Here is a 13,861-nt window from a genome sequence, read left to right as displayed (position 1 = left end):
AGGTGTAGCCTCTTGAGAAGTGAAGTAAATTGTCACCCAAGATAAGGACTCTGCATGTGGCCACATGGTCCCAGAGGCCATCAGTGCCCCAGTTGGACATGGGGGTTAGGCACAGTATGCTCATGAGGTCTTGCAACTCACCTTGACACACGAATGAAGAGGGTGTTTCCCCTGGGTGGACTCGTCCTGTGATGAATACCACCTTCTGCTCTGCCCCCTCCCGAAGGTTGTCTGGAAGATAAAGTGGAAGAAGGTTGCTAAGGAGGAGGGGAAATTTCAGAGGGGAGTTGTTACGTGGGGCAAAGGTGGAGGAAAACGGTTCTCTCCATTTCTCTCTTAAATCACTGGGTTTGCTCAACCTCTAAGGCCTAGCCATTGCTGATGAATTATTGTATTATGTCCCTTGTTACCCAATATTAAAAACCACATTCCTGTTCTTTTGTGCAGTTGACCATATTAGTAGTACAATCATCTAAAGAAGTCATATGAGCAAAATCAAATCCCAGATGCACTGATTGTGAAACTAGGGAAGTTATGTATCCTGAGATTCAGTGTGCTGCTCCATAAATGCGGATAATAAGACTTTCTTCATAGGGTTGTTGTCATAATTAAACAGGCTTACATATTGCTGCTGCTGCTGCTGCTAAGTCACTTCAGTCGTGTCCGACTCTGTGTGACCCCATAGACAGCAGCCCACCAGGCTCCCCCGTCCCTGAGATTCTCCAGGCAAGAACACTGGAGTGGGTTGCCATTTCCTTCTCCAATGCATGAAAGTGAAAAGTGAAAGGGAAGTCGCTCAGTCCTGTCTGACTCTTAGTGACCCCATGGACTGCAGCCCACCAGGCTCCTCCGTCCATGGGATTTTCCAGGCAAGAGTGCTGGAGTGGGGTGCCATTGCCTTCTCCAACATATTGCTGAGTACACAGTAAAAATTCAGTAAATGATGGAGTAAAGGAGGTAGCTATTTACATTAGTAATAACAGCTGCCATTTAGTTAGCAACTGGTGTCAGGCAGGTTGTATACATTATTTATTATCCTTACAGAAACATGGCAATCAATATTCCTTTTATTGGGGCAGAAACTGAGGCTCAGACAGCTTATATAATTTGTTCAAGTTCTACCTACACAGCTACATAGAGTATATCTGAGATTAGAATCCAATTCTGTTTGGCTTTAATGAAGTAAGAGGGTCCAGATTTCTCTTTCATCTTAAACAACTAGAAGTTTGTACAAGATACACAAAACAACTGTTTTCAGACATTGAACAAGAGTCAGTGCAAGACTCATTCCCGAGGAAAGGGAAACCAGTGAGGTACACCTATGGCTGTCCCAGCTGTTTGCCTGGAGGCCCACCCCAGGCCAAAGGGCAGACAGTCGTGTCCTGACAGAGCAGGGGCATCTCACTCAGGAAGTTAGGGAGTCTGAAACACGTAGTAGTTGTGGGAAAACTGTACATTTCAGAGGAAAGGGAGATCTGTAGACAAAAATTCCAGAAATCCATAAAGAGCTCCTCATGAGTCTTTGCTGGGTCCCAAGATGTACATAAATGAGGTGAATCTCCATGGCAACGATATCATGAAAAAATGGTGAGGGAGTGGTGAACTGCACATTCTCAGGGTTCACAGAAGGGTGGGAGCCATCTGAAACCCCACCTTCAAAGTAAAAGTCTGCATTAATCATTCAGGACATTCAGAACCCAGAAGGGGCCACACCTTAGTGGTGTGGCTAAACCACTCTAGACTCACTCTAACAAAATTTTAAAGTAAATCTCAAAAGGATTGAACTGAACAAAATGGTTTGACCATCTGCTATATAAAGTCCAACTCTCTTTAAAGGAAGATAACTAAATATAGATATTCAACAATGCATAATTCACAATATCCAGCAATAAAAATTATTAGAGATATAAAGAAGTATTTAGAAAATTATGGGCCAAAATCAGAGTCCAAGCTCTTGCTGACCCTACAGAAGTTTCAACTGTGTAATAACATTTAGCTATTGCACGTGTGTGTTCAGTTGCTTCAGTCGTGTCTGACTCTTTGCAACCCTTATGGACTGTAGCCCACCAGGCTCTTTTGTCCATGGGATTCTCTAAGCAAGAATACTGGAGTGGGTTGCCATGCCCTCCTCCAGGGGATCTTCATGACCCAGGGATCAAACCCAAGTCTCTTATGTCTCCTGCATTGGCAGAAGGGTTCTTTACCACTAATGCCACCTGGCAAACACAATGATATTATTAGACAAAGGCAGTAGCCAAGAGTAACATTCCCAGAAAGGAGGCTCAGGAAGAGGGTACTTAGACACAGGCAGAAGAAGGGCTGATTGACACAGAACAACGAACCAAAGGAAATAGAGAAATGAACACTGAATGGAGTTGGATTAAAAGATCCCATCTAGGTTAGAGGATAATCTGGAGGGAGAGGGGACGTAGAGATCACCAACAGGCTTTCTTCTTCTGCAATGTTAGAGGCAGGTTATTATGAATGTGGTTCATGATCCCAACAGTTGATGTACCAAGTCAGAGACTAAAACTTAAAAAACAAAAACAAGACTAACCCTATTAAGCCTGGATCTGAAGGCTTAGGACTTGCTTGGTCTATTGGATGACCAGAATTGAGGTCTCTGCTTCCCTAATGCTGTTGCTAACTGCTGCTAAGTCACTTCAGTTGTGTCTGACTCTGTGTGACACCATAGAGGGCAGCCCGTCCCTGGATTCTCCAGGCAAGAATACTGGAGTGGGTTGCCATTTCCTTCTCCAGTGCATGAAAGTGAAACGTGAAAGTGAAGTCGTTCAGTCGTGTCTGACTCCTAGCGACCCCATGGACTGCAGCCTACCAGGCTCCTCCTTCAATGGGATTTTTCCAGGCAAGAGTACTGGAGTGGGCTGCCATTGCCTTCTCGGATAATTGCCTTCTGCTTCCCTAATACTAGGTCCCAAAATACAACAAGACATATGACGAAGCCAAAATACACTCTTGAGAACTCACTCTGTTCTCGGCTCTATGCTAAGCATTTTTATGAGCAAAGCGAGAGAGAGAAAGCTCACCTGCTTTTAAGAAGTTTATGGTTTAAAAAAGGAGTTCAATACCTGAGCACTTCTTGGACTGAATATAAGCTCCTCAAGAGAGAAACTGTGACTTTCATGGTGTATATTTAATGTCTTTCCCAGGACCCTGTGTAGAGTAGGTGCTCAGGAACTGGCTATTGCATTAATAAATAAAATATACTCATATAGATCATGGTTTATAAAGAAATTTAGACACATTATCTTACTTAGTCTTCATAATGCCTCTGTGAGGAGGACAGTATCAACCACATTTCACAAGTGAGGAGACTGAGGCTCACAGAAGGAGGGGACACGTCCAAGGTCACACAGGAGCAGTGGCAGAGTGCCAGGCTAGTGCCCTTTCGATGCCCCATCTGTCTCCTCCTGAATCCCCCGACAGCAGTATTAGATCCTACAGCCACTGCGTTTCCATCTACAGTGCACACGAGAGAGTTTGCTTTCATTCCTTATTGCTGGTGGGAGTTGAGCTATGTCTTAGTATGTATGTTGCTTTTTCACTTAAAATACAAAAGACAAAAACACCACCAAGCCCTTTTCAAAAACACCGTCTCACACGGACCCCGTCTCTCCCAGCAGCACAGAAATGATAGATGGCATTACCGAGGCTGCAGTGAAGGCTACCTTTATGGATGTCTCCTCTGACCTGGTATCAACTCAATTGCATTCAGCATTTCTGCTGACCACAGGGAAATGCAAAATGGGCATTCTATTTGCACACTAATTTTACTGAGCCCCTGTGTCTTCATAAAATGATAACGTGGGGCTAATAAAAATCAAGCATCCCGGGTGCTAATATAAGCAAATGTTGATGTAGGCAGGTAACAAATTGCTTTGTCATTTAGGAGGCCGTAAAAGAGCATTATAATCATCTTTAGGCAAAATGGATGGGTCGCCTTTGCTTAGCTTTTAGCTTTCATTTGCAAAATCAATTTAAGGTAATGTAGCAGTTCTGAGGTGGTGTGACATGGGTCTACCCACCTCCCACCCCCCCTCCTGTCACCAAATCCCTACTCTTGTGCAAAGCCAATTAAATATATTCTTGGTGGAGGCAGCAGGGATGATGAAGGAAGTATGCTTGAACAAAGCCAAGGTTGTGAAGAAGCTGAGCAGTGAGCGCAGGAACAACACACAAGGGAGAATAGAGCCAGAGGCCTTCGGAGGGGGGCACACTCAGGGGTACAGGGCACTCTCAAGTGGAACTGGGACAGCCATACTGGGCTCCCCAGTTAACAGACTGTGTTCGCAGTCAAATGTATTTTGTGTAGCATCTCAACACACACAAAAACACATGCACAGGCGAACGCCCCTTTGATAGAGGAGTTGTATCCCTCTATCAGCCACCATTTCCTTATTCAGAAAATGTTTACTGAGCACCTGTTAGGTGGCCAGGCACTAGCTATTATTATCTTCATTTTACAGAAAACCAAGGCCAAGAGACAATAAGTGACTTGCCCAGAGCTAATGGCCAGCAGAGCCAGAGTCCCCAGCCAGGCAGTCTGATCCCACTTGTCTTCTTACCCCCTCTGCCTCTTGTGAAGGAGGATAATAATGTTGTCCAGCTACAGCGGCAATTAAGTAGTGTTATGTTCAGTGCTTACTCGCTGCCAGGCACTTCACATGCATGATCTTTTTTAATTCCCATGCCTATCCAATGAAACATCTACTATTCTTACCCCTATTTTACAGGAAATTGAGATCTAGCAAGATTAGGCGACTTGTCAAAAACCTGCCTAAGGAGCAAATGTGGGGGCCAGGATAAACCCAGGTCTTTATTAATCTTAAATTTATGCACTTAACCACTGTGTCATGCTACCTCTTGGAGATTATAATTCTAGTGGCGGTTTTAAAAAATACAGCCACAAATTATTTGCTAATTTCTTTTTTTTCAAGGGGTGACGTCCTTTCCCTTCAGAGTGGGCTGATCTTAGAGAGTTGCTCTAACAGATAGACCACTATAGAGGTGATGGTGCCTGGCTTTTGAAACTAGGCTACAAGTCAGTGGCCTCCATCTTGGATGTACTTTCTCTCTCTCTCATTACTCGCTCTGGTTGCCGTAACATGACACTCATACAGCCTGTGGAGAGGTCCTCCTGGTGAGGAGCGTCCCGCCCCAGATGACTCCAGCCATGGCCAACAGCTTGCTATCCAGACAAGAATACTGGAGTGGGTAGCCATTCCCTTCTCCAGGGGATCATCCGGACCCAGAGATCAATCCTGGGTTTCCTGCATTGCAGGCAGATTCTTTACAATCTGCGCCACTGTCCCTCATGAGAGACACTGGGTCAGAATCAGCTGGTTGAGATGCTCTTGCATTCCTGACCCACAGAAACAAAGAGATAATAACTATTGTTTTAAAATGTTGAATTCTAGAGTAATGAGTTAGGCAGCAATAGATAACTAATTCCCCTGGAGATAACTACACTTCCCCTAGTTGATTGTAGAACTTAAGAAACTTTGCATCTCTTCTATTGATGCACGAGTGAGGACCAGAGCCACAATCTTGGTGTCAGGATGGAGGGAGAATCTCCATCCATCTCATCAATTACCAAGGAGTGAATCTGTGATTGGTAGAGGTACCAACCAAGATGCCAAGAAGTCCCAGAGAGCACCAGCTGGGCCCTCTGAGGACAAAAATCTCCCAGAAGTTCACATTGTTGGTTTTGTTCCCTGTCTCTCCTGCCATAACTCTGACAATAACTTGTCAGGAGCAGTAAGGTGTTCTGTGAAGGAAGAAACAGGTGGGGGCCTGGGAGGGGAGTGCAGAATGTTAACAGGAGATGGATTTTTTTTTTTTTTTTAACAGATAAGCCTTTTCATTTTCTTGAATTTAAGATCCCTGAAGGCATCATGAAGTCAAGAAAGTACCCTCCCATTGATTTCCAAACCAGCCCAGTTGCCATCTTGTCTCTCATACTCTGGGACTAAAACAGGTCCACACTATAAATGAGCTGGAGAAAAGGAAACTCTGGCAGCAACCACAGCACACTCTGGACTAGAACAGTCTTGTCCCCTGGGCTGGCACCATCCTCACCAGCCCATCCTCCGCCCAGCCACCAAAGTGGTCTTTCCAGAACCAAACAGGAGCACACCACTCCCTCTGCTTACAACTCGTGGGCAGCACTCTGCTGTCCTCTGGGCAAGCCCAGGCTCCTTTGTCTGGCATCCTCGGTCTCTGGTAGTAGACGGCCGCTCGCCTCTCCAGCCCCTTCCCCAGGCCCCAGCCTCAGCTGACTCTCGGCAGCTCCCTAAGCACGAATTTTCTCCCCACACCTCCACACCTGGGCGCTTGTCTCTGCCTAGAATGCCAGCCCCCAGCTCGTCTGCCAGGCTTACTCCTACTCGGCCTTCCAGACTCTGCTCTGCTGTGTCTCCTCTGAGGAGGGAAAGATGAAACTAATACTCATCCAGGACTGGTCCTAGGTCATTCTGGTGTTACTATTGTGTTGTATCTGATTCCATCAGCTCAACAGTTCTGTAGTTTTCCCTACACAATATGTCATGTTGAAGGTAATGTGAGGGCTTTGTTCTGTTGCTGATACTGACGATAAACAGGGAACAGGCAGCTAGGAATTATATAAGAACATGCTCCAGGTGCAGGATTTCTTGTATATAATTTTATGGGAACATGCAAGTTTAGGAGACATCAATAGAGCTTTCCTGGAGGCATTGGAGAACCAGTGAATGCATCTGGGTAGAGATGAGACTTGTCGAAAGCAAAAACACCCAGGGTTGGCTCAGCCCAAGTGACTGAGGGTAAATCCAGCAGGAGCGGGAGAGCTGGACAGGGGAGACTGAGCTGGACATTGGTCCCAGTGTTTCTTCTATCCCCTGAGGGGGTCCAATGGAAAGCCTGCTGGCTTCCTGGGTGTACAGATTGGGACTCAGATCCAGGCCCTGTAGATGACTAGATGTCAGGCCCTGAGTGAATTCCTTACACATTCTGAGCCTCAGTTCTCTTCTCTGTAAAGTAAGAATAATATTCCCTAGCTCACAAGATAAAGCTTAAGTGAGAGATGTTCTGCCCCTGCCCCAGGGCTCTGCTTGTAACAGCAGGTACCATTTACTGAGCCACAAGCCATGAGAATTGACATGGCAGCAGGGAACTCTGTGTGGAGCCTTGCACTGTGCACTGTAGGCTGAATCTCCAGCTTCTACTCACAGATGCCGGGCAACCCTCCTCCCGTGACAATCAAAAACAGCTTCAGACATCACTGAACATCCCACATCTCTTCAAAGGCAAAATAACTCCCCTATTAGATATTCTATAAACCCCTATAAAATATTCTTTATTCAGACTGGCCTTGCCACTATATTCCCAAGCAAACCTTCAATTTCTTAGACTTTCTGTCTTTGCCCCAACTCCTCCAAAAGCCCTTCCCATCCTCCCAGACTACAACGCCCTCACCCTCCTCTGAATTCAGAGCTCGATCTGGCCCCCTCATCTGGTCATGAATCATTCACTGCCTGGCTCAGGTAGGCCTGAGAACCACAGCTCAGATCTGTTCTGCTCCTCTGAGTCTACGAGCTGCCTCGAGAAAACAGCGGGGCTGGCAAAGTTTATTTTCACTGATTCATCCACCTCCCTCTGGGTCACAGTCCCTCAGTGAGACTCTGAACTCCCAGGACCTCAAACTTTACATCTACCAGGTAGACTTATCTATGTCCAGGGTCAGGGACTGAATGTTCTTCCCGTGATGAGGTGGGAGAAGAAAATAAAGATTTCCCTTGAAAAGAGTATCTCCTGACAGAGAAACACTCCTGATGAGAAATGAAGTGTTAATGCTTGGATTTCAGGCCTTTGGGAAAGGAGCGTCCGCCTCCCTGGGACACCTCAGATGTCTACCACATTAAATCCACTTTTTGGCTTTAGAATGCAGCAAGGAGGCCTCTAACTTATTGGACACTCCTATGGGGTCGCACAGAGTCGGACACGACTGAAGCGACTTAGCAGCAGCAGCAGAGACGAGCAGAACTGCAAAGACTGATGGATCACTGTGTGGAACAGCCTCACTGTAAAGATGAAGGGAGAGGCCCAGAAAGGACAAACCGCTTGCCCCAGGTCACACAGCTGGAGAGGGGTGGAATGGAGCCAGGTCTGGAATCCAGGGCACAGAGCTCCAACGTCCAAGCAGCCACCTCTCATATCGCTGGGCTGACCTAGGCAATGTTCCTACAGGCTGGTGCTTAGAGAGGACCCGGGGATTCCTGCCAGGGCAGTAAAGGAAGCTGAAAGGCGATGGGCCTGAGACGTGGATGGCAAGGACCGGTTGTCACCTTGACCGTCCTGGGGCACCACCGCCCAGCAAGGCTGCCCTGCTGGGCCCCTATAAAGCCTGCACGACTGGGACTGTGGGCCTGGAGGCAGCCTTCCGGGAGTAGAAAGACTCTCTCTGCCACTACCTTTTTCTCTTTTTGGCTGTACCACTCAGTAAGTGGGATCTTAGTTCACTGACTAGGGACCGAACCTGTGTCCCCTGTAGTGGAAGTGTGGAGTCCTAACCACTGGACTGCCAGGGATGTCCTCATGACCTATTTTGACCCCAGCACTCTCCAAGCTCCTCCTGAAAGTCAGAATCAGAGCCGCCCACCCTGAGTCCCTATGGAGATCAGGTCTCTTGGGAAACAGGCTGGGAGGCTGAGGGAGACCGTGCAGGAGGAGCTTCACACGGATTGCTCTCGGCATCTCTTACGAGAGATGAGTTAAACAGGATTGGGACAGTCTCAACAGTGACTTTAATCAATCCCAAGGGGAGCTCCGGGCCAGGAGGGCCCTGCAGAGCTGTTCTTGGAGGCAGTGGGGCTGGCCCTGGGTCCTGCGTGGACAAGCTGCTGGATGTGGGCTGCCGGCAGGCCTGAGGTGGAGCCTCAGGCAAGGCAGCTTCCTACAGCTGAGTGTAGTTTCCCAGGAGAGACTCAGCTGTGAGCTGTCAGGCACCAGCACTCCTGGGAACTGGGGAAACTGGTCCTGCAGGGGGATGGGGTGGTACACACAGCATCTGAGACACCGGCCTTCAACTGAAGCAGCCGAGGCACTCAAGGCACATCTGAGGCCAAAGGACAAGAAGGCTGAGGATGAAGGACTCTTTTTCTTAGTTCAATTCTATACATATCTTCTAACTGATCATATGACACACTTTAGGCTGGCCACTAGGGACACAGAGAGAAATCAGACACTATTCCTGCCAGCCAGGAGCTCAAAGACTAGTGAAGAAGAAAAATCAAGCCTGGCTTTGCAGTCATAAACCTGAACTGTGAAGTCAGACAGAAGAAAGGTTAAATGCAAATCCTGCCACACGTGACCTTGACCTTTGAGATGGTTCATTTCCTCACCTGCAAAATGAGGATAATGGTATCAGCCTGACAGGGGGCTTGTGAGCACTGAGATAATGCACTGGGTCTGTGCCCACGACCTGACACGTAGAATGTGTTCAGAAGTGGTAGCTTGCAGACACTTAGAAGTTGCTCGGTCCAACTGCTTGATCCTACAGATGTGGTAACTGAAGTCACTAGACTAAGCAACAAAGGTTATGACTTTGCCTGTCTTTTTCACAAGTTGTTTTCCCAGGGCCTTGCACACAGAAGGTACTCAATAAATCCTCGTGGACTAGTTGTAGAGCACTGGTTTGCCCTTTGGTGGTGTGAGTGCATCAGGCAAGAACTGAGTGCCCAGGTTTTTCCTAACGCATGCTCTACCTTTCATCTGTCCCAGCCTCCAGAAATCTCTCACCAGGTTCAGTTTCAGGCTTATTAGCAAATGCAAATTGAATTACGAGTTGCCCTTTCACAACAAGGACAACAAAAACAGTTTCCCCAGGAAAAGAGGGTGAGAAGAGGTGAAAGCTAGGATGAAAGTCGAAGACAATACATTCTAATCAAACTTGATAAATATGTAAATTAAAGCAGCTAAACAGTTGGCTTTGACAAATGACTTCTCGGTAATGGATTTTTCCACACTGAAAGGCGAGAGTTCAGCCAACCTGCTAGTTGCAATCAGAATCCTCTCCTGCTTTCCCGGCGATGCGGGCTGACGGGGCAGGTGCTGGGATGCTCAGAGGCGGAGCAGAGAACTGATCCTTCTTTTAATGGATGCCATTTATTGAGCATCTGCTAGCTGCTAGGCGAGCCTCCCTTGGCCCTTTGAGGGCAGAGAATCCCTGTCTCGTGGAGGAGGAAGCCAGGGAAAAGGCGAGGAAGGGCTTGACTCACCAGACTCCCAAGTCTGGAGTTGCTCAGGGGCCAAAGCAACCAGTCCATTCTGAGGGAGATCAGTCCTGGGATTTCTTTGGAAGGAATGATGCTAAAGCTGAAACTCCAGTACTTTGGCCACCTCATGTGAAGAGTTGACTCATTGGAAAAGATTCTGATGCTGGGAGGGACTGGGGGCAGGAGGAGAAGAGGACGACAGAGGATGAGATGGCTGGATGGCATCACTGACTCGATGGACGTGAGTCTGAGTGAACTCCGGGAGTTGGTGATGGACAGGGAGGCCTGGCATGCTGCGATTCATGGGGTCGCAAAGAGTCGGACATGACTGAGCGGCTGAACTGAACTGAACTGAAAGCAACCAGATGTTGAGAATGTAAATTTAACCCCTCCAGTGGATTTACTGCGGTCTGGGGTGGGGTGGGGGAGCTCACCAACTCAACAGTTACTGCCTTTTTTTTTTTTCTACCCCTCACAGGACCTGGCACAGTGGTGGTCTTCAGAAAAGAGCTTTCCTTAACTTGCTACATAGCTTTAGAAGGACCCCTTCCCTCTGGCCCCTCCCATCTCTGTTTTTCCATCTGTAAAATTAGCTGTGGGGGTCGCCCTGCTGAAGGCTCAGACAGCGTGGAGCAGAAAGGAGCCATCAGGCTTGTGGATTCTCTGCAAAGTACAAATAATTGTCATTGTAAGCTCTAAATTTGGGGTTGGGGAAGGTCATTACGTAGCAACAGATAATGTGAATAATTGCCATGAAATTGATGAATCTAATAAGTTATCAGAGAGGTGGTTGGAAGGAACAGGCTTTGAGTGGTTCCAGTGAGCCAGGCACTTTCCATACTTCATGACCCAGGTCTCACCAGGTCCTGGGAGAACTGCGCTGTTTTCCTCATATCACAGACAAGAAATCTGCAGTTAAATGCATTGCCCAGAGCCATCCACCTAGCACGAGTTACGCTGGAACTTGAACCCAGTCTTTCTGTCCCCTGAGACCAGTCTTTCTCCTGACACCTCCAAGGGGAAAAGCTCATTCCCCAGCTACACCAGATAAAAGATGTTGCTCTGCATGTAAACGTGGGCAGCTACAAGCATGCATGTGCTTCTGACTCCGACTCCTACAAATTCTCCAGTTTTTTACTTTTGTACAAAGTTATCAGAGTTGAGGTATACACAGAAATTCAAGTCGAATGGTTTGCAGCCTTGGAAAGACACTATTAATACAATCACCCCAAACAGAGAACCAATATTTATGAGCGCTCGAAATGCTTCAGGAAAAGTGTTTCCCGGTAGGGCTGAGAGTAATGTGATCCGGGCCCTGAGCCGAAGATCTGTCTTGCCTGGTGCTGGAGGAATTTAGATTTGAAGAGTGTTCTTTCTTTCCTATTGAGATCTTCATCGACTTGTCTAAAAACACCACTTTCAATCTCAAATCCCCACTGGCATCTTCATATAAGCACCGAAAATGCTACTGGGCTTTGGAGATTTCATTTAATGAAGGAAAAGTATTTCTATTAAAGAGTGTAATTTTTTTTTTTTTTCCCTCTCCACACCAACATCTTCAGAGGAGCCAGGGAAGCTAGCTTGTTCGAGGCTCTGAGAACCAACTCACGCCTCACCTGTGATGTGGTCACACAGACTATGGAAGGCAAGAAGAGTCCGTAATGAGGGGAAAGTAAGAATAATTATAACAAACTTCCATGTCCCCCTGATAGCTCAGTTGGTAAAGAATCCGCCTACAATGCAGGAGGCCCCCGTTCGATTCCTGGGTCGGGAAGATCCGCTGGAGAAGGGATAGGCTACCTACTCCAGTATTCTTGGGCTTCCCTTGTGGCTCAGCTGGTAAAGAATCTGCCTGCAATGTGGGAGACCTGGGTTTGACCCCTGAGTTGGGAAGATCCCCTGGAGAAGGGAAAGGCTACCCACTCTAGTATTCTGGCCTAGAAAATTCCATGGGCTATACAGTCCCTGGGGTCACAAAGAGTTGGACATGACTGAGTGACTTTCACGTTCACATGTCCCCAGGACTTTACAGCTTATGAGCACTTTGGCACTCAGTAGGGAGCTCTGAAGAATTGGATGCTTTTGAACTGTGGTGTTGGAGAAGACTCTTGAGAGTCCCTTGGACTGCAAGGAGATCCAACCAGTCCATTCTAAAGAGATCAGTCCTAGGTGTTCATTGGAAGGACTGATGCTAAAGCTGAAACTCCAATAAACTTTGGCCACCTCATGCAACGAGTTGACTCATTGGAAAAGACTCTGATGCTGGGAGGGATTGAGGGCAGGAGAAAGGGACGACAGAGGATGAGATGGCTGGATGGCATCACTGACTTAATGGACGTGAGTCTGAGTGAACTCCGGGAGTTGGTGATGGACAGGGAGGCCTGGCGTGCTGCGATTCATGGGGTCACAAAGAGTCGGGCACGACTGAGCGACTGAACTGAACTGAGGGAGATATTTCTGTGGCCACCACCCTTGTGCATTGGAAGCTAACCCAGGCTACTTACCCTGACCTGCGGGTCTGCTGCCCACCCCCCCTCACCTCAGCTCTCTCTCACCAGCTCATCACACCTCTTCACACAAGGGTTCAATCTAGTTTCTCCATCTTGTCTGGCTCCTTACCCCTCGGGTCTCTTCCCATGAGAATGGCAGCTCAGGAAACTCTGTCTCAGTAACTGTTTGTGGACCTGGTTATAACATGGTTCCAAACCCCCAGGTGGATGCCCATGATGACTGACTGCATGTTTATGGGGTCACTGAGTACAGCTAACAGGCATTGAGTGATGTGTCCCGGGGAGGGTGAGGGCCAAAGGAAGAAGACAGAAGAGATGCTTGGGGCCAGCAGATTTTCCAAGGTCATCCACCTGGTTAAGTGGTGAGAACACAGTGGACCCCAGTCTGATGAATCGTAACACCTGTGTCCCTTCTCCCCAATGGACTGCCATCCCTCGCAAAGAGGCCACAGAGCGCAAGGGTGTGAGCAGGACCTTAGGTGTGCCTGTTATCCAACTCTGTCTCTGCCACTCACAAGCTATGAGGTCTTGGGAGTCACTCACGTGACTCTGGGGAGCCTCAGTCTCCTTATCCATAAAATGGGAATAATAATAGTTGTGAGGACTAAATGAGCTAAAATAAATACCAGTGCTTGTCACAAGGTGAACCCTCAGTTAACATCTACTATTCCTGATCATTCCGTAAATATTCCTTGAGCTCCCAGTCACCCCCTCCCCACCCCCTAGCCAGAGTCAGGTGCTGTCTGCTCTGTTCCTGCCTCGCCCCTTCCGCTATTACAGCAATTGCCTGGTGGTATAGTATAAAAGTAATTTGCTTCTCTTTTTGGCCTGCCTTTCCCCTCTGGTGACTCTGAGCTTTTTGGGGGGCAGAAGCCCTGTCTTGTTTCTCTCTCTCTGGCATTCATTTCCTTTGTCTGAGACAGAGAAGGGCATTTTGACATGGTTGTTTTGATGCAAGAGTTTTGAAATGGCTACATGTAAATGTGAAATTGTTTTTGAAAATTACCAGGTACTGTGTGACGCAGACCCCCGCCCCCTCACCCCGCACACATCTGAGCATGTCTGACCTTCCTTGTCCTT

General features: G+C 47.6%; 1 protein-coding gene across 4 annotated transcripts in view; it reads right to left on the bottom strand.

Moving 5' to 3' along the window:
• Positions 1-13,861, bottom strand: part of BEND5 (BEN domain containing 5) — a 1,466,135-nt gene that overhangs the window by 146,403 nt on the left and 1,305,871 nt on the right. For all 4 annotated transcript variants that reach the window (XM_059884715.1, XM_059884716.1, XM_059884717.1 and 1 more), the window contains one exon: positions 142-231. In XM_059884715.1, coding sequence (XP_059740698.1) covers positions 142-231 — 90 coding nt within the window. The remainder of the gene's footprint in view (positions 1-141; positions 232-13,861) is intronic.

The sequence above is a fragment of the Bos taurus genome, chromosome 3 (assembly GCF_002263795.3).
Source record: "Bos taurus isolate L1 Dominette 01449 registration number 42190680 breed Hereford chromosome 3, ARS-UCD2.0, whole genome shotgun sequence".
Taxonomy (NCBI): domain Eukaryota; kingdom Metazoa; phylum Chordata; class Mammalia; order Artiodactyla; family Bovidae; genus Bos; species Bos taurus.
This window is presented reverse-complemented; position numbering and strand designations above follow the sequence as displayed.